At 37.0% G+C, this 23,635-nt stretch overlaps 1 protein-coding gene across 1 annotated transcript in view; it reads left to right on the top strand.

The window, feature by feature from the left end:
• The first annotated feature begins 1,141 nt into the window (after positions 1 to 1,141).
• The window catches only part of LOC133847287 (mucin-5AC), a 67,784-nt gene continuing 45,290 nt past the window's right edge, over positions 1,142 to 23,635 (top strand). The window contains exons 1-4 of the mRNA XM_062282229.1: positions 1,142 to 1,217; positions 1,931 to 2,250; positions 5,361 to 8,968; positions 11,110 to 11,748. Coding sequence (XP_062138213.1) covers positions 5,386 to 8,968; positions 11,110 to 11,748 — 4,222 coding nt within the window. The 5' untranslated portion in view covers positions 1,142 to 1,217; positions 1,931 to 2,250; positions 5,361 to 5,385. The remainder of the gene's footprint in view (positions 1,218 to 1,930; positions 2,251 to 5,360; positions 8,969 to 11,109; positions 11,749 to 23,635) is intronic.

The raw sequence follows: 23,635 nt of genomic DNA, 5'->3' as shown, positions 1-23,635 counted from the left end.
GGCTTCACCCATATTGTACAATTGGCAAATTGAAAAATTGCCATCTGTTGTCTATGGGTTACCCAAAAAATAATAAAAACAATTCAAAAATACATTACACATTGCTATATCCCAGGTCCATCAAAGGCGGACTTAAAACTTGTTATTCAAAGATTGTTGCCTTACTTTGATTATCAATAAAAACTGATTTAACTATACAACCAAGTTTTAAATATTCCGAGTTATTTCATACTAAAGTTATTTTATACTAAATCATTATTGCATTTCTTTTAAAGATTAAATGTTTACAGAATATTAAAAATTTCAAAAACAAATTGAACTATTATTTGTACTTTAAATATCATTTTCTAATGTTTGTGTTGAAAATAGTTTAATAAATTTGATTTAATTATCACAATAAAAGATGAGTTTTTTAATATGGGTAATTCTTAATACAAATGGATTAAACTCTTAAATTCCAATTTTTAAATATGTTGCATATTTAATATAATATAAAATTTCATTCTACTAAGGATTTTTATTTTAACTTATCCACATTTTATGTAAATAACCACAAAGCTAATTAAAGACCTAAATAAAAAAAATTGGAAACGAATTTTTTAAATTAACTTCAGATAATAATAATAATAAATTTTTTAATATTATTTATTTTATAATTATTATTTGTTATTAAAAACTTTAAAAATATACATATTCTTTACCATTATTTATATTTTGAATTGAGTAATTTTTAAAAAATTCGAATTATTTAAATATTATTATTAGAATACATTATTTTATTTTTATTTTATGGCCTTATAGCAATATTTATCGTGTGAATAATACATTTTTCAATTTCTGATGATAATTCTTTCTTTTAGTATTTGAATTTTTCTTACTGTTGCTGCACGGTATACACAAATTTGTTAGCCCTAATTCCATAACTTATTTATAAAGTTTTGTTGACTATTTTTTTTTTAATTATTTATTTTTAAACGAAACGGTTTAGGAATTCTACTTTTATATGTTTACACTGTGAACTTAACAGGAACAGCGTCAAGAGTATGACCAATAATAGTATATTATATACATTTTTCGGTATATTTGGTGACATTAAATAGTATATTTTGAAGTGACACTCGCGGCCACCCTGTGTCTCATGGAGAGCGCCAGTCTGATAAGATGCTCGTGAGCGTGTGTGTCGAGCGTCCGTGTTGAAACGATTTTTTTCGCTGCGTGTGCGTGTGCCTAAAAACTAAGCAACACCAGCAGCAGCAGCAGCTGCTACTGCTCTGCTGTTAATCCATTATTTTGTTGTTTTTTTTATTGTTCTTTCATTTGCCACAATTGCTGAATATTTGAATGGCCAGCAGCTAGGTCTGCGATGCAATTTTCGACTATTTCCAATAAGAGCCAACAACTGCATCAATATTGTCATCTCTCACCAGCGGGCGGGCGTTCTCCCCAATGATGGTCGTGTGTGTGTGTGTGTGTGTGTGCGTGCGTGTTGTTGTTGTTGCTGCTGCTGTAGTGATATATTGCAAGGGAAAATACAAAATGAAATTAACACTACATTTAATAAATGAGTTGAAAATTGCCAAGCGCAATGTTGTGTTTTCATTTTTGATTTTTCGATTGTTGATGTTGATTTAGCAATGTTTCCAAGTGTGTGCGTATATGAGTGTGAGTGTGTGTATGTATACGAAGAAGAGCGTTGCCATATCGTCGCGTTTGAGCGAACGTAAACAAATGTGTCTTGTAACTTTTTGGCTTACAACTGAAGTGTATGTGTATGCATGTAAATGTGTGTGTGTGTGTACGTGAGTGTTGGCGCATTTGCATAAAATGCAATGCATAAATAATTCGACGAAATCTGCTTAAGATGCGTGTGTTTGCCGTTTTGTTTATGTTGACAACAGCAATCAACAACAGAATTTTGTATTTTCAATAGGCTAAAAAGGCGCAACAACAACGATAACGAACACCGCCTTACTCCTCCCCCCCAAAAAACAAAATACAGACAATAAATAATAAACAATAAAACCCAAATAAGTGAAAGAAGCATTAACAAAATTGAATCCTAATAAGAAAGAGCACAGCATGGCGCCGCTGCTGCCAATGCCCAGCAATGGCTTTGGCTTGAACTGTTACTGGTATTCCCAGCTCACCTAAAGCCACCTAAACTGAGAGAGAGCGAGCGAGAGAGTGAGAGCGCGCGCTAGAGAGCGAGCGAGTGCCAAAGCCAAAGAGAGAGCGGGGCAAGAGAGTGAGGTAAATATACTAAGTTTTTAAGCTGCTACTTGAATTTGGAGCTCGACTTTGACTCACTAATACATCCCAAACAAATGTGCGAATGTGTGTGTGTTTACATTTTGCAGCTGTATTTGTATTTGAATTTGCATTTTGTTTGTTTGCATTTAAGTTTTGAAAAGTGGTTGTTGCATTGCGATCCTTGTGATGCGGGGAATGTGAAAGAGATAGAGAGAGAGAATGTGAGAGCAGCTAAAATCTGTGTATGAAAATTGCAACTAGTATAGCACAATAACAGTTTGCTTGAAATGGGGTCCGTTTAATAGTAATGACCACTATGAGAAGCTTACCTCTAATTGCTTTATTTACAGATAAAATTAATTTGTATTAAACAAAAAATGATGTTTTTTTTTTCCATATTTTGATATGCAATTTTCCTTGCTTAAAATATATATATATATATATATAGAAACGTTATGGGTAAAAAGTGTCCGCCCAAGGGGGGTGTCTAACGTTAAAAGAGCTGTATATGAAGGGAATTTTCAACTTCTACCAAAACAGATATTCAAAAAGTCTTGTATGTATATTTGAAAATTTCAGTAAGGATTTAAAGACGAATCAACTTTAATTTTGGCAAAAAAAAAACATTTTATATTTTCAAGATTTTATGGAAAAAAAAAACCTGTTACTATATATATATTATTGTAAGTGTATTAAAACATTTCAGATAGTACAATTTTGATACGAATTACGTTCCATAATGCGTTATATAACATATATAGTGGGTCTTTTATTTTATTTATTTTTTTATTTTGAAATAATAACGAAATGGTAATAAAGAGAGAATTAGTGGGTCTACTTTGTAGAAATTGCTACCATATAATTTCCTGAGCTTTTTGATACTGACAACATTATTGTCGATCGATGTTTTATGGAGACAACAGCAATCTGTTATACTTTACGTAGTGCCAAAGTAATTATTCTCATCAAGTGGAAAACCGTCAAATAGAAAATTATTCAAATGATTTATGTATTTTATAAAGATTTTCACGAATGCTCCTTTTAAGAATCGACTTTAGAATTGCTCTCAAATTCATCATTATTAGCAAATCGATGTTTCGATATGCTCTCCAAAACAAAAAATCATAATAAAATTAGCATAATGCCAGATCTAATATTGGGACATGTTGCCACACCCTTTAAAGAGCGACAGTTTCGTGAAATTTCACACAATTGTTAAAGTCGCTGCTCCAGGATTTAATGGTGTGAGAGAAGAGATTTGACGAAGAGTAAAAGAAGAGAAAACACTGTGAAGAAACTTCTTCAACTAAAATTCTTATTGCTCGTCACGTGCCGCCACTTGAACAAAAAGCGAGACAAGGCAACTGAGAAAAAGTAAAGTAAAACAAAAGTGAAGTGGAAATTTGCCTTATCCAGCTGCTCGCTTTGACATACATACAAGTATGTACATATATAGTATTTACATACACACACAAAGACTCTGGTATACAAAAAAACCAATATTTAAATCAAGAATTCATATGTACTTAAAGAGTGCTTATTGACTTAATTCCTTTGCTTTTTAACTATTCACAATTCTGTAGGATTATTTCTGTAGGTTTTCACTAAAAGGGTGTTTTATATGCTAGATTAAACATTTCTGATTATAGAAAACAATAAAAGTGGTGAGATTGTCTTTTCCCCTCTAAAAGTATAACTTTGCCTTTGGATAAGAGATCGTATTCTAAATTTTAATGTATTATAATTAAAATGATAAACTAACTAAAGCTTAAAGCATTCTTAAACAATATGGTAGACGCTCGCAAATTATAACTACTTTTATAAAATTACAAATTTTTGACCAATGTTTAGTTCAAGTCCCTAAAACAAACAAAAAGTCACTATAAAAAATACAATAGTTTTCTTTAATATTTGTTTCTACATTTAAAACATTGGGTTCATTGGGTTCATTTTTACCGACAAACGACCACAGACTTCTTTCACATACATAATTATTTAATAAATAGTGTCCGCGTCCTGCCAACAGGGTGTCGCTTAAAAGATTTCAATATGTATAAAGAAATATCACCGAAAAGAGCACAAAAAGTGTTCGCCACAAGGAGCGTCCGCCGAAGTATCGCTCAAAAAGTGTCCGCTTAAAGGGGGTCGCTCAAAAAGTGCCCGCCTGAAAGGGATTCGCTTGATAGAAATGCCCGCTGTGGCAAGTTGCACTGTATTATGCATACACGAAAAGAATTTCAAGTAATCCACTTAAGGGTCTATCAAAGTCAAAGCTTGAGGGAAACTTTTTATACCCGCTATCCATAGGGTAGAAGGGTATTATAACTTTGTGCCATCAGGAAAGGTATGAAACAGGTAGAAGACGCATATCCCTATAAGTATATATATTCTTGATCAGCATCAACAATCGAGACGATCTAGCCATGTCCGTCTGTCTGTCTGTCTGTCTGTCTGTCTGTCTGTCCGTCTGTCCGTCTGAACCCCTAGATCTCAGAGACTATAAGAGATAGAGCTATAATTTTTGTCAACAGCACTTATTATGTTTGCACGCATATCAAGTTTGTTTCAAACTTTTACCACGCCCACTTCCGCCCCCGTAAATTGAATAGCAAGCGTAATTTTAAAGCGACTTTGTATGGGCAAAAACGCCTACATACTAGGGGTCTTAGTTGTTTTGGATGACAATTTATTTTGAAAGTGGTACTATATCGATATACCAAATATACCATTTGGTATATTTTTAGTATTTTTGGGTATATTTTGAGAATAATGCTTTGGCTGACAATTTATTTTGAAAGTGGTACTATATCGATATACCAAATATACTATTTGGTATATATTTAGTATTTTTGAGTATATTTGGAGAATAATGCTTTGGCTGACAATTTATTTTGAAAGTGGTACTATATCGATATACCAAATATACCATTTGGTATATTTTTAGTATTTTTGGAAATATTTTGAGAATAATATAGCAATATTTATCTTTTGTTCAAAATGGGTAGCTTGTATCTCACAATCGAACACACTCGACTGAAGATTTCTTACTCTTTTACTTATTAAACTTTTTCTAAGTCACTGCATTTTTCCCATCTCCCATCTCAATGCAGTCTCTTGCTTGGCCAGCGCACAGCGATGGGTCCAAAGAAGCGTTCGAGCGTCGCCGAGCGACAGCAGCGCTCCACATCAACGGCAACCGCAAGCGCGACGGCGACGTCAACGTCAACGCCAACAGCAACGTCTCCAGCGACAGCAACGTCGACGACGACGACGACAACGTCAGGTGCTTCCACGACGACATCATCGACGTCGACGTCGACGTCAGTGTCGAAGAAGCGTCACGGCGGCAAGCAGCAGAAGTTGACAACAGATGATGCCGACGACAATAAAAAGCCGAGTGGCAAATCGGAGGCAGCGACAAAGCGGGCAGCAACCACAGCTGGCAGCACGGATAAGTCGGATAAATCGGATAAAGCGGATAAGTCGGATAAAGGGAGTAGCTCGTCGCAGCTGAAGCTAACGGCCGAGGAGCGTCAGGAAGATGGCAAAGCGCGGGCCATCAACAAAATGCTCAAGAGTCTGGACATCAAGATCCATGGCTTCGACAATCTGCTGCCCAGCGGTGAGGAGCGCATGAGCGAAGGTCTCAAGTCCTCCATATCGGAGAATGTGAAGACGAAATCCCGTGCAGCTGCGGTGAAAGTGATTGCCAGCCTCAATCCCGGCAAGCCGATAAATGTGAAGCGACAGCGAGTGGAGCACGATAACAGCAAGGCGGAGAAGGAGAAGGAAAAGGAGCGAAAGCGTGAGCATGAGAAAGAGAAAGAAAAGGAGAAGGAAAAGGAAAAAGAAAAAGAAAGGGAGAAGGAGAAAGAAAAAGAAAAGGAAAAAGAGAAGGAAAAGGAAAAGGAAAAAGAGAAGGAAAAGGACCTAGACAAGGAGAAGGACAATGGCAAAGACAAAGAGACAGTCAAAGAAAAGGACAAAGACAAAGAAAAGGACAAGGACAAGGACAAGTTAAAGGAGACAGTATTAGGCGAGGGCAAGGATCAAGAATCTCTCAAGACTAGCAGCAAGCACTCCACGGCGAAAAAGGCCAAATTGGAGGCGCCACAGCCACAGACGACGACGTCGGCCAGTAAAGTGAGCAAAGCTTCGAACAAGAAGCCAACAACAACCGAAACGAAAAAGGAGAAGGCGACAACTGCGCGTCAAAGCAGCAGCAAAGCGAGCAAAAAGACAGCAGCAACAACAGCAGCAGCCAGTTCAACAGCAACTGCAACTGCAACAGCAGCCACAACAGCAGCCACATCAGCAACCACAACAGCAACCACAACAACTTCTGGGGCAGTAAAAGAAGCAAATAAAACGCGTGCGCAACTCGATTCGAATACGGAATCAGTGCAAATGGAACTTGAAGAGATTGGCTGCACATCTACGCAAGTGGAAACAACAGCAGCCACATCAGCAACACCAACAACAACAGCAGCAACAACAACAACAGCAGCAACAACAACGAAGCAGCGGCCAAAGATCAAGTACAGTAAAACAACAGCGAGCAAAGCGCGACTGCAGCAGGCCTGCAGTAAAAGTTCGCTAAGTGCGCTAAATGCGGCCAAGGATATTTACGATTTCAAATCGGGCTCCGACGATGAGGAGCCCATCAAAATGGTGCTGCCAACGCTGAAGGAGTTGCGTGAGTTTTCCGATGAGGACAACAAGCCGCTGAAGCTGCTCGAGTTGCTGAAGCAGCAGCAAAAGTTGCTGGATAAAAAGGAGATCAAAGAGGAGACAGAACTAGCGACAACAACAGCTGCAACGACAGCAACAGCAACAGCCGTGGCAACAACAGCAGCAGCCACAACAACAGCGACAACCACAGCAGCAGCAGCAACAAAAGAAGAGACTGCTGCCGCAGCAAGTGTTGCAAGTGAGACGCCAGCAACCACAACAACAACAACAACTACAACAACCGCTAAAGGTGCAAACAAGAAGCAAACAAAACGCAAGCTGCAAACACCAACACCCACAACAGCAACAACTACAGCAGCAACCACAGCAGCAACTTGTACAACAGCAACAACAACTAGCAGCCACACAACAGCAGCAACTGCTGCACTAACAACAACAACAACCACAACAACAGCGGCGAAAAAGAAGCCAGCGGGCGGAAAATCAAAAGTGTTGCAACCGCCGCCGAGCGACAGTTCGCACACGGAGAGCAGCGATTCGGAGTTCGAGAAGAAGCTGAGCAGCTACGGGGCGAAGCGGCATCGCATGGCATCGCTGAATGCGCTGGCCAAGGTGCAGTGCCTCTATGAGAATGAATCGCGGACCGCACACGAGTTGGGATTGTCGAAGGCAACGCAACAACCGCCTCGAATACGAACGCTCGATGGCAGCGACGATGACAACAACAAGTCAGAGTTGCAGCCACCCGACAAGGACAGAGAAAGGGACAAAGACAAAGAGAAGGACAAGGAAAAAGAGCACGATAAGGAGAAGGAAAAGGATGTGGAAAAGGAGAGGGAGAAGGAGCGCAACGAGACGCCGCCGGTTAAAGAGTTGGAGCCGCGTCGCGAGTTGAGGAACGTGACCGGCGGACGTGGTGTGGGCAAGCATTGGGAATTCGACAGCGACAGCGAGGCGGAGGAGCTGCAGCTGCAGCGTATTGTGCAGCAGAAGAAGAAGAAGCTGCAGAAGAAAACACCGGCCAAGAAGCAGGAAACGGAAACGAAACGCGGTCCGAAGGCGCAAAAGAAAGCAACGCTGGTCGAGGACACCGACGACGATGACGAACACGACAAGGAACCGCCCGAGAAGAAGGACAAAGACAAAGACAAAGACAGAGATAAGGACAAAAGCAGGGAGAAGGATAAAGACAAGGACAAGGAGAAGGATAAAGAGAAGGATAAGGACAAGGTGAAGGCAACGCCCAAACAGCTTCCGAAGAAACGTAAAAGCGCCTTCACCGAGGAACTAATTGGCGACTACAAAGGCATTCTGGCACGCAAGCGCATGGCCAGCCTGAATGCCAGCGCCATTGTTGCGGCCACCTACGAGGTGGAGCGACATCTGGACAAGAATTTGGCCAGCGATTGCAGCAGCTTCGAGAGCTACGATGAGCTGGAGACGGCCAAGGCAATCAGCAAAACAACCGCGGCCAAGGCGGCCAAGCAGCAAGCCGAACTCCACATCAAAAAGGAGCCCAAGGATGGCTCGAGTAAGGAGCGTGAACGGGAACGCGAACGGGAGCGGGAAAGGGAGCGAGAAAGGGAACGCGAGAGGGAACGCGAGAGCAAGGAGCTGAAAGAGCAACGTGAGGCTGCTGCGAAGCCGCAGAGCAACATGATCGAGGAGAGCAACGATTCCAAGTACTCCAAGGAGACCAAGGAGACGAACACGGACACCACAATCACGACGACCGGTTATCGTGGCGATTCGAGCAGCGCCAAGGATGCCAAGGACTGCAGTCGCCCCACCTCCTCGAGTGTCGTCATCGTCCAGGACACCGACGTAACCATCACCGGTGTCTATGTGAATGCCAGCAACGGTGCCGCCCAGGAGGCCTACTGCAAGATGCAGTATCGTGTCCAGTCCAGCGTCACCGAGGAGCGTCTGTTGCGTCCCGGATCGGTGGAACCTCCGAAATCCTACACGCCTCTCAGCGCCCTGTCGAGCATGTTGCCACCGGGAGCCAGTTCAGGACTTAGTGAAGGTGAGTTGAAGTTATCGAATATGTTATTCATAATAATATATTCATTATTGAATATATAATATTTAATTTCAATTCAATGCATATAACGTATATCTCGCTTAATGGCCACATTCGACAATAAACCTAAAAAGTTTTCCGAAAACTTTTGAACAATTATCGAATATATTTTCTATATGTTTATTGAAAAGCTATTGCATAAATTCAATGCACATAACTTATAAATCGCTTAATGGCCATATTATAATTAAATCCAAAAGTTCGCTTCGCTACATGTTTTATTCACTTAAAGGCCACTTCAATCAATAAACGTTATACAACTTTAGTAAAGTTAAGGATTATATTTCATTATTTATATTCATTATTTTTAATGAGGTTACACTAAACAATAAACCAAGAAGGAACAATTTTGATCAATTATCGAATATATTCTATATGTTTATTGCATATTGCATAAATTCAACACTTATAATATAACACTTATAACACTTATCAATCAATCAATAAACGTAATAAAAGTGAGTTGCGCGTTCTGAAAACTTTAGTGAAGTTGTCGATTATATTTCATTATTTATATTCATTATTTTTAATGAGGAGATATTGCATTCAATACATACAATTCAAAGCTCACTTAATGGGCACATTGTAATTACAATCAAAAATTCGCTTAGCGGCATTTATTATTCACTTAACCGCCATATTTATCAATAAACCTAATAAAAGTGAGTAGTACAAAGATTAGAATTGCATTATTTTTGAAGTGTTGTAGACAAAGTGTGATACTTATACATTCATAGCTCGCTTAACGGCCGCTGTATGTGGCCTTTAAGCGGAGGCCAAATTACAATCAAAAATTCGGTTAGTGACATATATTAATCTATAAAGCCACATTCATATTACAATGAAAAACTTGTTAAACATGTTTTACTCGCTTAATGGCCACATTGATCAATAAACCTAACAAAAGTTCCATTGCAAACAGAAAAGTTATTTTGATAATCGCTTCTTTTCACGGTGCCACTTGAGGCCACTAAGCGAAGTATATTAATTTCAACATTAAATCGTTAGGGGTAAATAAAATAAAAAAACATATAAATAAAGAACATACATATAGGTATGATAAAAATTGCGTTCTTCTAAAGAAAGTATTTTACAATTTTGTAGAGGTTGTTAAAGTTACAATTTTCGCAACTAACTTTTAACTATCAGACAAAATTGTTTCAATAATTCATTTAAATCAAAATTGTTAATATTACATATAATTTCAAATATATTGTATATAACACAACTAACTTTTAAGTACCAGAAACTATTGTTTCAATAATTCATTTAAATACAAATCGTCAACATTACTTAAAATTCAAAAGATAAAAGAACTTTTAACTATCAGAAATAACAGTATCAATAATTCATTTAAATAAAAGTTGTCAACTATACTTAAAATTTTAAAGATAAAAATTTAAATGGAATATATAGCACAACTAATTTTTGTCTATCAGAAATAACAGTTTCAATCAAACAGTTTCAATCAAAATCAAATTTGTCAACAAATATATGTAAATATAAATTGGCAATTCTCTCGCGGAATTTGTCCTGTCTTTACAGTGGAAAAAAAACATAAACTGAAACAATTTTCAAAAAATATGAAAAGGTTATTATTTTAACTCTAGATTAGTTTTTTAATTAGAGCGAAGAATGGTTTTGGAATGTTTTTTTCTGTTGTGCTTTTTTCTGATCATTGCAAAAATAAACAAACCAAAAAATGAACGAATTTATATATTTATTTTTTGGTAAATCAGAAAAAGTTCCCAAAATATATCTTAGCTCTAAATATAGTGCTAATCTAAACCTTTAAGAATACCCTTCACTTATTTTTAACATTGTTTTAGTTTATGTTTTTTTTTTTCCACTGTAAAGACAAGACAAATTAAGTCAAAGAATTTCCCAATTATATTTATATATTTGTTGACAAATTTGATTTAAATGAATTATTGAAACACTTATTTGAGATAGTTAAAAGTTAGTTATGTTATATTATATATTCCATTTAAATTTATATCTTTGAAATTTTATATTTTTTATATTCGATTTTTTCACTAATTGCCTTTCCCACAATTGTGTTTAATTTCTTTGTGTTTTCGCAGCTCACAGCTCGCCGCCGCTGCCCGTGCAACCGCCGGCGCCGCACGTTCTGCTGCCCGGCGAGCCGCTCAGTGCGGGGATGTACCACGCCCCCGATCTGGGGCTGCACACGGAGCACGCTCCGCCGGATCATCATGGGCCACCGCCGCCGTCGTATGCAGCGGCAGCCGCAGCAGCAGCGGCCGCTGCCGCCGCTTATCATGCGCATCAGCTGGCGCCCTCTGGCGGCGGCGTCTTGCACATGCATCATCAGCATCAATATGCGGCTGCCCATGCGGCGCATGCGGCGCACGCTCATCACTATCAGCAGGCGGCCGAGTATCATGGCGGATTGCCGCCACCGCCGCCGCCACCGCATCATTATGGCGGACCTCCGCCGCAGGCTCATCACTATGGCGGTCCGCCGCCGCCGCCCGTTGGTCCGCCCCCGGTGCCGCCGGATCGCTGTGATGTCGGCTCGCCGCCGCCATCGTATCGGGCGAGCGCTTATCCACCGCCTCCGGCTGCTGGGCCACCGCCCACTTTGGGGGGCGGTTCGAGTGCGTTTTGTGCTCCGAATCCGCATCATCATCATCATCAGCAGCAGCAGCAGCAGCAGCAACAACAACAGTCGCAGCAGCAGCCACATCACGATCCCAGCGGTAAGTTAGCAACCAAAGTATTTTGCATAATAAACTTTCTCCACTTTTTGAGTTTGGCCAACGAAATTGATTTTTGCCTTTGTTGTGATTCCTCCTAATAAGCGTAGAGTATTTTTGTCGAATGGATCCATCAGCTGAGGGATCAAGGTGGGAACTCTGGTTAATGAAAATTAATGGCTGCCTAATGCGCCTCATTTATTTGCAACATCAAATTTGGCAGTTATCCGAGTAATTGTTGATTAAATATGAGAGAGTTTCATTGCACAACATTTTATATTTTCAGTGCGTATAATTTATTTTTAAGCACCCCCCGAACGTGCGAAATCTGATACAACATCCCATGAAAAATCTATGCTAGGCAGTTATCCGACAGATGCTTTTTGTAATATGAAAATAGGCTGTTATCTTGAAAGTCATATTGCATTACGTATACTTTATTTTTGGGCATATACAAAAGGTTGATAGAATCCCAATGCGTTTAATTTAGTTGCAACATCAAATTTGACAGTTATCCGAATAATGTACAATATAAGTGGCTTAAATTTGAAAGAGTTTCATTGCACAACATTTTATATTTTCATTGCGTATACTTTATTTTTAAGCATCCTCTGAACTTGCGAAATCTGATACAATATCCAATGAAAAATCCAAGTTAGGCAGTTATCCGAATAATGCTATTCGTAATATGTATGTAAATAGGCTGTTATCTTGAATGTCATTTTGCATTGCGTATACTTTATTTTTGTGCAAACTTTGTCAGAAGCTAAAGTTATTAATATCTAAGAGTAATAAAACATTTGGCAATTATCCTTAAAATTCAACTAAAGTAAATAAGATGGAAATTTCATTAAAAAAAACTTGAGCAGTTATCTTAATAATGTTGTTGCAATGCGTAATTTTTTTCTGAACAACTGCAACAACGTAAAAATATAATTAAATATTTAATAACTATATTAAACTAGGCAATTATCCTAAAAATACACATAATATTAAATATTAAATAGCTATATTAAATTAGTAAGTTATCCGAAATATGCAATTAATGAGCATTTCCAAAATCAGAACAAATCTGTTGGGGTTTTAGCTTGTTACTTATCCACTAACAAGAATAAATAAATACAGTCGTTATACATTTTTGTTTCTGACGCACTGCTATTTCAAAGTTCACAGTTGAAAATATATAATATTTATTTGATAAATCAATGCAGTAACACAGATATCAATTTATATATAGAAAGTTATTCTATATGATTTGATTAAATCGAAAAGAATTTTGCATTCCATAAACTAGGCAGTTATCTGAATAGCAATTTGCATTTAAGTGCATAATAGCTTTAAAAAGCTATTTTTGTGTACATATAATATTTGAGTTTGTTGCATTTCATTGCTAAACAATAATAATTTAGGAATATTTTGAATAGTGAAGATCAAGATTTCTGTTATTACTTAGTTAATAATATTCTGGAGAAGAACTACTGAGATAAATTATATAGTTAAACCTCTATCATTATTCTGAATACTTAACTGACTTATTTTTATAAAATTCAAATATATTTTTGAAGTAACATATATATACATATATTCAAAAACTTATGAAATGATTTGTGGTCGTGTTGAAATTAAATAATTTTCATCGATTTGAAAAGAGCATCTGTGTGTTCGGTGATCCATCGTGTGCATAACGTAATGATTTCCAATTTTTGGCATACGGCCAGAGCAAGAGTCAGAGCCACAGTCAAAGTAACCTGAACAGTGCAACGCCTGCCACTTGCCACTTGCCACTTGCCACACGCCGTGCTTTGATTTCAGTTATCAGCAAACAATGAGCGGCAATTTCTAGTTTCTATCCCTTCCTTCTCTCCCTCTCCCTTTACATCTCTTTCCTACCATTTCCCGCAAACCGAAAACTTTTCAACGCATCCCCAATAACTTGGCAAATGGCCTGCAGACATTTTGCCCACATTTTGGTCTCTGATTAGTTATTAAAGAGCCTTGTGCTTCAGCTTCAAGATGTGTTTTACTTTGTGAAAAAAAGATTGCATACATTTAGGCGCGCGCATGGAAAACTCTTTGCTTTGTGTATGTGTGTGTGTGTGTGTGTGTGTGTGTGTGTGTGTGCGAGAGTGTGTGTGTGTGTGTGCGAGAGTGTGTGTGTGTGTGTGTGTGTGTGCGAGTGTTGGGCCAAAGCCGGAAACTGTAAGCAGGCAAGCAGCAAACGGAAACCGAGACCGAGACCAGCAGAAGAGAATGCAAGCAAGCCAAATACAACACAAAAAAAATAACAGTAAACATGATGCACTCGCTGCCGCTGCCGCTGCCGCCGTCGGCAGTCGTCGAGTCGAGGCGAGTCGAGTCAGGAGCAGCGTCAACGTCAGTTTCAGCTTCAGTTTCAGCGACTGAGCAGCCAGCCAACCTCCATTGATGTCATTTACCTTTTGCTATAAATATATATATATACACACATATATATATGTATCTGTATATATGCAGACGCAGACAGGCGTGCCAAACACACACACACACAGAGAGACTCAACACAAATGCATGTTTCAGAAAGTTGCGTTCGCAAAGCGCCTGAAAGTGTGCTACATAACTTTCTGTGGCTGCTGAGGCTGCATATGCTTGTGTATTTATGTGTGTGTGTGTGCGGTGTGTGTGTGAGTGTGTGTGTGTGTGCTTGTGAATGGGATAAGTAATGGCAATTCCGCCCCAAGGTTAACAATAGACCGACACATCCTCTGCCCTGTTTATCGATAACTTTGACTAAATCATATCACATCGCCTATATTTCTGCGCTTCGTTTTTTTTTTTGTGTCGTCAATTCTTCTCTATGACAAACGATTTTTTCTTTCTTAAGTAATATAGTTTAGCTTTCAATTTATTGCTGCAGTTGCAATATATTTGGTGATTGATTAATTGATTTATTTTGCCAAATATTGAAAGTATTTTCGCAAAATATTTTGTATTTTAAAAGTCTTCAATACTGCAATTCTAAAATATTTGAAAATGTAAATAACTTAAAATACTTATGATCGTTTTTTGTCTAGATTTCTTAAGAAATATTTATGACTTTGTGAAAGTTATCAATAGACAAGTTCATTTATAGAATTTAGTTCAGTAAAAGATTTTTCATTTTTAAAATATTCGATACGAATTCAAATATGAAAATTTGAATTCAAAAATAACTCTTAAATGTAAACAAATTTAAATGCTTTACGAAATTTAATAAATTACTTAATTCGCTATACAATTTTATCTAGATTTCTTGAGAAATACTTTGTATGGCATTTTTAAATTTTGACATTTAAGAACTGTGTTCAGAAATAAATTTTCCAATTCAAAATTCTAAAATGCCTTTAAATGATATCTGCAATTTTATTTGCAATTCGATTTCGGAAAAAAGTTTATTTTTCATTTCATTAATTTTTCAATTTAAATGTATTTAATACTAATTGATGTGTAGAAAATTTTTTAAATACATCTGAAATATTATATAAATATAATATACAATTGTTAATAGAATTTTGTCTAGATTTTTTAAGAAATACTTTGCATTGAATTTTTCTGATTTTGTGATTTATTTATATTGATAAATATTGGGAGTATTTTAGGGAAAACAAAATTCAATTTTGATACTTTTTTGTAACTTTAAATTAAATATATTACTTTTTTTATAATAATGAAAATACTTGAATTTATTTCAATTGCGTTTTTCTGATTGAATTAAATGTAATAAGCTGATTAAATTATATTTTTTTCGACCTAATATTTTTTCTACTTTAATTTCGAAGCCAATATTATAATGTATTTTTTGTATAATAATTTATTTATTGAATTTAATTCAATCGCATTTCTTTCTGTCTGTTTGAATTAAATTGAATAAGCTTATCAAAATATCTTTATATGCCATTTATTTAAATATTTTTTTCCACTTTAATTTCTAAGCTTTTATATTGAATTGAAATTTTTATCAGCGTTGGTCCTGCTTGACTTTTGTCGTAAGGAGGGATGGGGAGGGAAGGGGATGGAGGGTGGAGGGTGGACAATCGGCTTATGCGATGATTCACAATAAGTTTGCCCAGTCATTCATTCGTTCGTTCGTTGGTTCGTTCGTTCAGTTTGACTGCACTCATTCATTAAGCTGTAATTCATTCGCCCGTCGTTGATTGCACAGTGTCTAAAACTGTCTCTATTAAGTAGGCTACCACTTGGATTGTCCTACATCCACACACACACACACCAATACATAGGCAAACATATATTGCTTGCATTTTTTTGTGTTGTTGTTGTTGTTGTGCTCATCCATTCATTCATCCTTCGTTGTCCGCGTGAGTGTTTGCACTTTACGCTATGCTGACAGTTGATAATTCATTAGCACATGTTCTATTTGACGTTCGTTCATCCATGTTTCAGCCAACACACACACTTGCATATATGTATATGTATTGGTATGTGTGTGTGTGTGAAGAGAGTAGCTTTGCTTTTGTCCTGCAGCAGATGCATTTACTGCTACTTTGGCTGCTGCGTCTCTGTTACAAACTGCTGATAACACTTCTCGCTCTGCGAGAGCGGCTGCTGAAGCCAAAGAGTGCGAGCGAGATGGCAACACAAACTGAGAGAGGCAACGCTTCCTAAGAGAGTGAGAGCGAGAGCGAACGTAAGGATAGCGTTATACAATGTGCTTCTCCTTCTGCTTCTGCTTCTTCTCGTTGTTGTTATTCTTTTTGTATTTTAGTTTACTTTTTTTTTCGTGTATTTTTTTTGCGTTTTTGCGCTTTGACTTTGCCGGCTGGCCGGCGTCTGCCAGCGAGTTACGTTTTTAGTGCTCATTTAGACGTCGGGACGACAACGTAACGTTAACGTAACGCAATCGGCGACGGCGACGGCGACGACGAGAATGCCGACGACGTTTTGTGGTTAGAATACGAACATCATAATGATGATGATGATGATGTTAATGATGATGTGAAGTGGGCGACGACGCTTTTGTCGTGTGTGAATCGTATTGCGTATACGTAATGTGAATCGCGCGTGCTGTTGATAGATAATAATTGTGTTTGTCTTTTTTTTGTTGTTTCTTTTTTTTTTGCTGTTGTCGTGTCTCGTTGTTGTTGTTATTGTCGGCATACAGTGAACAACAACTGGCAATTATTGTCGACTCGTTGTTGTTGTTGTTATTGTTATTGCAATTCTTCTTGCTATTATTGTTATTAAACAAATGACGCATTCTTTGTTTGTTTTCTATTTTTTTTTAGTGTTGTATATCGCATTTTACATTTCGCGTCGCCCCGCCCAATTGTGTCTGTTTCACTTCTTTTTTTTTTTTTTTGTTGCGCTCAAGTTGCCGGTTTGCCGGTTCCGTGTTCCGAGTTCCGTGTTGTTGTTTGGCTTTTGCCAGCAAATGTGCAATGCACAAGGTCCAGGCGCGGTTAGCAAAACTTGCAACTTGCAAAAATATCGAGACACGTCGAGTCGCCGTCGCCGTCGCAGACCGCAGATCTAATTAGCATTGCATTTTCCAGTTAATTTTAATTGCATCTGATTTATGAACAACGCAATTTTTTAACTGCGCCGTCAACCACTTTTCTCTCTCTCTCTCTCTCGCTCTCTATCTATAGCACACTGTCTCTCGCTTTGCATTCATTTGTTTTGTTATTTCTCATTTTTTTTTTGCTGTTGCTTTTATTTGATTGAGAAAAAAAGCTACTAGCAAAGCATCCGGCTGGCGACGTTACAGCGTTTGCTGACTGAGAAGTGCTCTTCGTGCTCAAGTGCAGGCGACAAAAATGTGACAAATGTTTTAAGAAATTGTGAAATCATCATTTTTTTTCTAGTGACGAATTTAATGTGTTTTAAAAGATTCCAAGGAAATCGAAAAGAATCGGAGTATTATAAAGTTTAACCTTATAAGATGAGAATATAATCAACTTGTTACGGGTTTGGAGTCAAAATTTAAGTGCTATGTGTTGTTGTTGTTGTTTGACACAAATTCGAGCATTAGATTTAATCATTATCACATGTTTTTCCAAGAAATGAATACAAATATGTAATGTACTGTGACTTAAGGATATATTATCATAACATTTGTACGTATGTATGTAAAAATATAATATATTTTTATTACTTTTTCGTATTAATTTCAAAAAGCAAACGTAGGTTTGCAAAACTTAGTTTTTTTACTGAAAGAATAAAGAAAAAATAAATAAGACTTTATCAATGCCAAGATCGTTTTTTTTTTAAATGATTATTTTCTATTATAATAAAGTTAATAATTATTATACTCGCAAATAATCAATTAAAAAACAATGATCTTGATATTATTTTTATTTTTATTTACACATTGTGATATTATTTTTTTATTACGCTTTTTATATATTCTTATATTTTTTAATATTCCTACAGTTTTTTAAATTTACATTTCATTATAATTAATGAAATGTTTTTACATTTATCCAATGATAATAAGAAGTGCATGAAATGAAAATTGTCAGTTGTAATTCAAAACTATTCAATTTAATTTAACCAGCATCGAAATCGTTAGCGACGCCTTTGTCGGTTGTTATTTTGACTTGTGTGCACTGCAGTTGTCTTCTTTGGGCAGCGGCTGCAACGTTAACGTCAACAGCGACAGCAGCAGCAGCGTCAGCGACGTCGACATCGACGACGACGACGACAGCGAGTCAAGTCGCGCCTTTAGCTGCGCTCTTTAGACCGCGTGCTCTCTCACTGTGTCTTGTGCTTGTGCTTGTTCTGCTGCTGCTGCTCTCAATGCGGCGCTCTCTCGCAGTCTTATTGCACACAGTATAGTTTGCAATTTTGTGCGCTCTCTTTATCTTGCAGTTTTCTCTGGGAGCTTTGCTCTGTGCGCCGCATAAAAAGCTAACGGCAGAAAATCGCATCGCTGACGTCGCCGTTTGTTTTAGTTTTTGTTGTTGTTCCTTTGCTTCTGCTTGTGCTTGTGCTGCTGCTTCTTCTTCTTAAACTTCTGGTGTTTTTTTCGTTGCCTTGTTTTTTTGTTTTTGTTTTTGCTAATTTCTTATAGGAATTTTCTTGAACGATTTTCCTGCTGCGTTGCTTTTTGCGTTGTTGCTGTCCCGGTTTTTATTAGAAGTTGCTGTCGTGGTGGTGACGTCGACGTCGACGTCGACTGCGGCAGCGGCAGCGAAGGCAACTCGTTCGAGTTTTTGTTTGACATTGTTGTTGGTTGCTTGCAACTGCTTTTTGTGCTGAGTCTGTCACCGTTTAACGGTGCTTTTCGGTACAGCACGTGTGTGTATGTATGTGTGTGTTAGAGAATCGTTTGCAAGTGTGCAAAAAAAAAGAAAAAAGTTTACCCAGTGGGCGGTGGCTTTAGCCTGTTTCTCTCTTTGCTTTGCTTTGCTTCATTTTTTTTTATAGCCGTTAGCTGCTAACTGTTATCAGCTATCAGCAGAAGCCACACACACACACCAGCAATGAACGTGCCACATTTATGTGGCATGTGCTGCTGAGCTGAACATCGAACTGTTGGCTGATGTCCTGCAGTGCAAGCGAGACGGCGACAATCGAGTGGAAAATGTAAACAGATTCATTGAGGCAACTGGCGCTGACACATTGCAGCCGATGCCTCCCCTTCCCCCCCTTCACCATGCCAACAGTCGCCTGCATTTAGGCCACAAAAATGCCATCGCTGGCAATGTCCAAAACGAACAAACAAAACCAAAAAAGCAAATTCAAAATCAGCATCAGAATAAAATGAAAACAAAAACAACGACAAAGCAACAGCAGCAGCAAATAATAATAAAAAGAAACGCGTATGCAAAAGCGAAAGAGAGAGAGAGGGTGAGAGATGGTGAGAGAGGGTGGGGAAGGGGGACAACAGAAAAGCTGCGTCAGAAGAATGTGCATGCGAATGAGGGGAATGCATATTGAAAAATACAAAAACCGAAATGATCTCCCCTCTTGCTCTCCTGCACTTCCTCGCAACACGCTCTCTGCTGCCCACTTAACCTTCCTCCCTGTTCCCTGCACACACACACACACACACACACATGAGATCCCTCTGGCGTAGCCAATGTTCGACAAATAAATTTCGAAAATTCGCGTTGAAAATAACTCAACGTGACACATAAAAAAGTGAGTGTGGATTTGCAGTGTGTCAGAGCAAGCGAGACAGATAGAGGAGAGGGAGGGGGATTTATCCATGCAGCTGGGGAGAAATTTAGTAGACATGATAGCTTGGCCAACAGCCGTACGTGACCTGCTCCCATCTTCCATCTCCCATCTCTCTTATGTATGTCCCATGTCCCATGTCGAGTTTAGCAACTGACACAATGATTAGCTCTGGCAGTTTATTAAGTTCTCCACACTGACAGATAAATACACACACACACACACACACTCACACACCCAAACACCATTGCGATTTGATGCAGTTGCATAAATAGAGAAGATAATCATAATTTAGCAATGCGCAATTTCAAATTCTTTATGCGTATTTATCATGCACATGCTAAAAGCATTGAACAACAAAATTCACACTCAACTGCAAAGTGGCAGCGCTGCAGCAGCAAGTGGGCAGCACTGCTAAATATCTACTATTGCTATTGACAGCTTATTTGGCGTGCATTTCGCAAGATTTGCTCATTTTAAAAGTGTTTTCTCCATAAGAAATATGTTGGCTATAAAAATCACATATTCAACTTGATGAATAACCAAGATTGTTACCTTTTTTCTTATAACAAAGAACAATTATTTGAAATGGTAATTAGTAATGTTATTCTATGCTTACTCCTAGAGGATATGATTAATTCCAATCAATATTGATTGACTGGTGAATAGTAATGTGAAGTTTCTGTAAAATACAATGGAAATATTCGCAAAACCAATTATTTTTATTAACAAATCAGTTTTTTTTTTAATATTGGCGAGAATTTTTGTTTGGTTTGTTGCAATGAATTGAGGATAATTCTGTTCTTCTTATGGTCAGAAATGCGCTAAACTTATTTATTGCATAATTTCAGTTCGCATTTCAAAGTAGTTTGATAGGGAAAATTTATATTTTTATAAAATATTTTCTTGTTTTATTGTTCACTTTTCACTATATTTCAGTTTCTATATTTGATCATATTGAAAATGTGTTTATTATTTTTATGAAATAATTTTTTTTTGTACTTTTCATTTGATTCCATTTTACTTACCACTTTTTAAACACTTATTTATTAATGAAAATATTTTCAATACATAAACTTCACTGGAAACTATAGTATAAATATTAATAAACTATAATAAGTTGTTTTTATATTTCTTTCATTTCTTTTGATTACTTTATTACTTTATTTTATTTACCTCTTTTATTCAGCACTTAATTTTATTTCCTTTTTTTGTATTTCGTTTATATGCACTTTCTTTTATTTAGTATGTTTTCATTATTTTTTTTCCATTGAAATAAATTAGGTGTTTAATTTCATTATTTTTTAAACTTTTCTTTTCATTTTTGTACTTACAAATTTGACTTGTGACCAATTCAATTTTGTTTTTATTTTATTTTTATTTATATTTTATTTTTATTTATATTTTATTTTTATTTATTTTTTATTTTTATTTATATTTATATTTTAATTCTATTTTATTTTTATTTTATTTTTATTTTATTTTTATTTTATTTTTATTTTATTTTTATTTTATTTTTATTTTATTTTTATTTTATTTTTATTTTATTTTTATTTTATTTTTATTTTTATTTTATTTTTATTTTTATTTTTATTTTATTTTTATTTTATTTTATTTTTTTATTTTTATTTTATTATTTTATTTTTATTTATTTTTTTTTTAATTCTATATTATTTCCAATTATATTTTATAGAAAATCGTAGCTTTTTAGATTATTTATTATTTTATTTTTATTTTTATTTTATTTTATTTTGTTTTTATTTTATATTTATTTTATTTTATTTTTATTTGTTTATTTTATTTTATTTCTATTTATATTTTATAGAAAATCGTATCTTTTTAGATTATTTATTATTTTATTTTTATTTTTATTTTTTTTTATTTTGTTTTTATTTTATATTTATTTTATTTTATTTTTATTTGTTTATTTTATTTTATTTTTATTTATATTTTATAGAAAATTGTAGCTACTTAGATTATTTATCATCTTATTGATAATTTTTTAAATTTTTATTAAATTTTTTGCTGTTTTGCAAGGTTTCTTTGGTTACCAATTCTATTTTATTGTAATCTTTAATTCCTTTACTTCACTTTACTCGTTGCTATATCTTGGATTGAACTTTTGCTCATACGCATTCGATTGCAATGCAATCATTAACGCACTCGACCCACAAAATGCAATTGGGAAGCAATCCTCTCAAAGTCTGCATTTGCAAAACGAGAGAGAGAGAGTGTGACAGAGAGAGAAAGAGAGAGAGAGAGAGAGAGACACTGCTCGATTGGATGCATGCAAAAACAATGAAATCGAATTTGCATCCATCATCCATTTAGGAACGTGCCTGGCAGCCAAACGACGACCAAGATTCACCCACCGCCCACCGCCCACCAAACAGCCTTCATGCGGCACTATGATGATGATGATGATGATGATGATGTTGTTGTTGTTGTGGGTTAAACGCAGGCAAAGGCAGTAAAATGGCAGCTGACCTTTGGTCAACGTTCCAACGGGACACCAAGGACACGCACTGCATTAATTGGGTCAGGCAAATGTGTGTGTGTGTGTGCTGTGTGTGTGTTGGTGTGTTAGGGTTGCCTATGTGTGTGTGTGTGTGTGTGTGTGCTGTGTGTGTATGCTCGGTTAGCCCCTGCAAACGCAATTTCGCTGCACGCACGTTTCAATTTTGTGGTTTATGGCACTGGCGCCGCCAGCGGTGAGTAGCAGAAGCTGTTGCTGCCGCATTCGGGATGGGGAAGTGGGAGGGGAAGGGGGTGGCGGCGTCGTTTTCGTTTTCGTTTACGTTTTGCCTTTCCTTTCCTCTCCTATCCGTTTCCGTTTCCTGCGCTGGCCATTTTGTGTGCTGCACCTGTTTGATTCCGTCGACAACGAATGGCGAATGGATTTGCATTCATTCATTCATTCAGCTATTCAGCTGTGTTTGCAAATTGTGGCTTCTACTTGTCTGTGGCGCGATTGTTTAGCGTTTTCTGCGCCACACCCACATTTTGGCTATGCGTGTGTGTGTGTGTCTGTGTGTGTGTGTGTGTGCAGCAACCGTGAGCAATTAACAGGCCATTTGCGAGTGCTACCAGCATTTACATTATTGCTCTCGATAAACATCGCAATGGCATTCAGACTCGCACTCGCACTCACATTCACACTCCCCCCTCCCTCTTCTGCACACCCCAGTGAGGCGTCAAAGTGAACAGGTTGAAGGCAGAGAGCAGCCGCCAAAAAGAATTGTGTACAAAGCGTTTTGTGTGTGTGGCAAGCAGCAACAACACAAAAAATTACAAAATCTGATTTGACACGCAAAGCAAATGCTGCTGGCAGGCAACTAACCAACATTCATCCATGTCCAGCTAGCTAAATGGGTTAAAGAGAGTGAGAGGGGAAGAAGAGAGGGGTAGAGGGGGAATGGAGAGGGTTTCGAGCATTGATTGGCGTGTAAATATTCTAGAATCTAGACGAACATTGCGATGAAGATTGGCCAAAGTGTTTTGCTGGAACACGATTAAGCGGCAGCTGCAACAACAACAACGAAGCTTAATCCACACACACACACACATACACACACTCAGTTTTCCCGCTACACATTTTCCACTGCTCATTTTCCAAATCAATTGCAAAAAGTTCTGCAAATAATTCAATAATTTGCCATGTTGCTTTTGAGCTGAGCTTTCGCAACTGGTTCGCAACGAGTTCAAAATCAGTTCTAACTCATTAAAGTCTGAACAA

This window comes from Drosophila sulfurigaster, chromosome X (genome assembly GCF_023558435.1).
Source record: "Drosophila sulfurigaster albostrigata strain 15112-1811.04 chromosome X, ASM2355843v2, whole genome shotgun sequence".
Taxonomy (NCBI): domain Eukaryota; kingdom Metazoa; phylum Arthropoda; class Insecta; order Diptera; family Drosophilidae; genus Drosophila; species Drosophila sulfurigaster.
Note: the sequence above shows the minus strand (reverse complement) of the source record. Positions and strands in the feature narration are given on the sequence as shown.